Source organism: Mus caroli, chromosome 6, assembly GCF_900094665.2.
Source record: "Mus caroli chromosome 6, CAROLI_EIJ_v1.1, whole genome shotgun sequence".
Classification (NCBI taxonomy): domain Eukaryota; kingdom Metazoa; phylum Chordata; class Mammalia; order Rodentia; family Muridae; genus Mus; species Mus caroli.
Window position 1 is genome coordinate 115,341,157 of NC_034575.1, and position 297 is coordinate 115,341,453.

Sequence of the window (297 nt, forward strand, 5' to 3'; positions counted from 1 at the left end):
ACGGCGAGCAGCAGCAGCAGCCGGAAGCGCCTCCTCAGGAGCTTGATCGGGCGCAGGAGCAGCATCAGCAACGCGGCGCGGGGGCTCCCCATGGCGCTTCGCCCAGCCGGCCGCTCCAGCACCGGCTACCCACCCGTCGCCCCGGCCCGGCTCCGCCGCTCAGTGCGGCGCACAGCCAGTCTCCCCGGGTCGCTCTCCAGCGGGCCGCCCGCTCATGCTCGACGCGCTGGGGTGATCCTGGGCTGCGCGGGTGCCTCGCAGGTCGTTCTCCGGCCGCGGAGCCGGGCTCCTCCTCCC

General features: G+C 75.8%; 1 protein-coding gene across 1 annotated transcript in view; it reads right to left on the reverse strand.

The window, feature by feature from the left end:
• Nucleotides 1-92, reverse strand: part of B4galnt3 (beta-1,4-N-acetyl-galactosaminyltransferase 3) — a 99,124-nt gene extending 99,032 nt beyond the window's left edge. The window contains exon 1 of the mRNA XM_029478249.1: nt 3-92. Coding sequence (XP_029334109.1) covers nt 3-92 — 90 coding nt within the window. The remainder of the gene's footprint in view (nt 1-2) is intronic.
• Nucleotides 93-297: the final 205 nt, after the last annotated feature.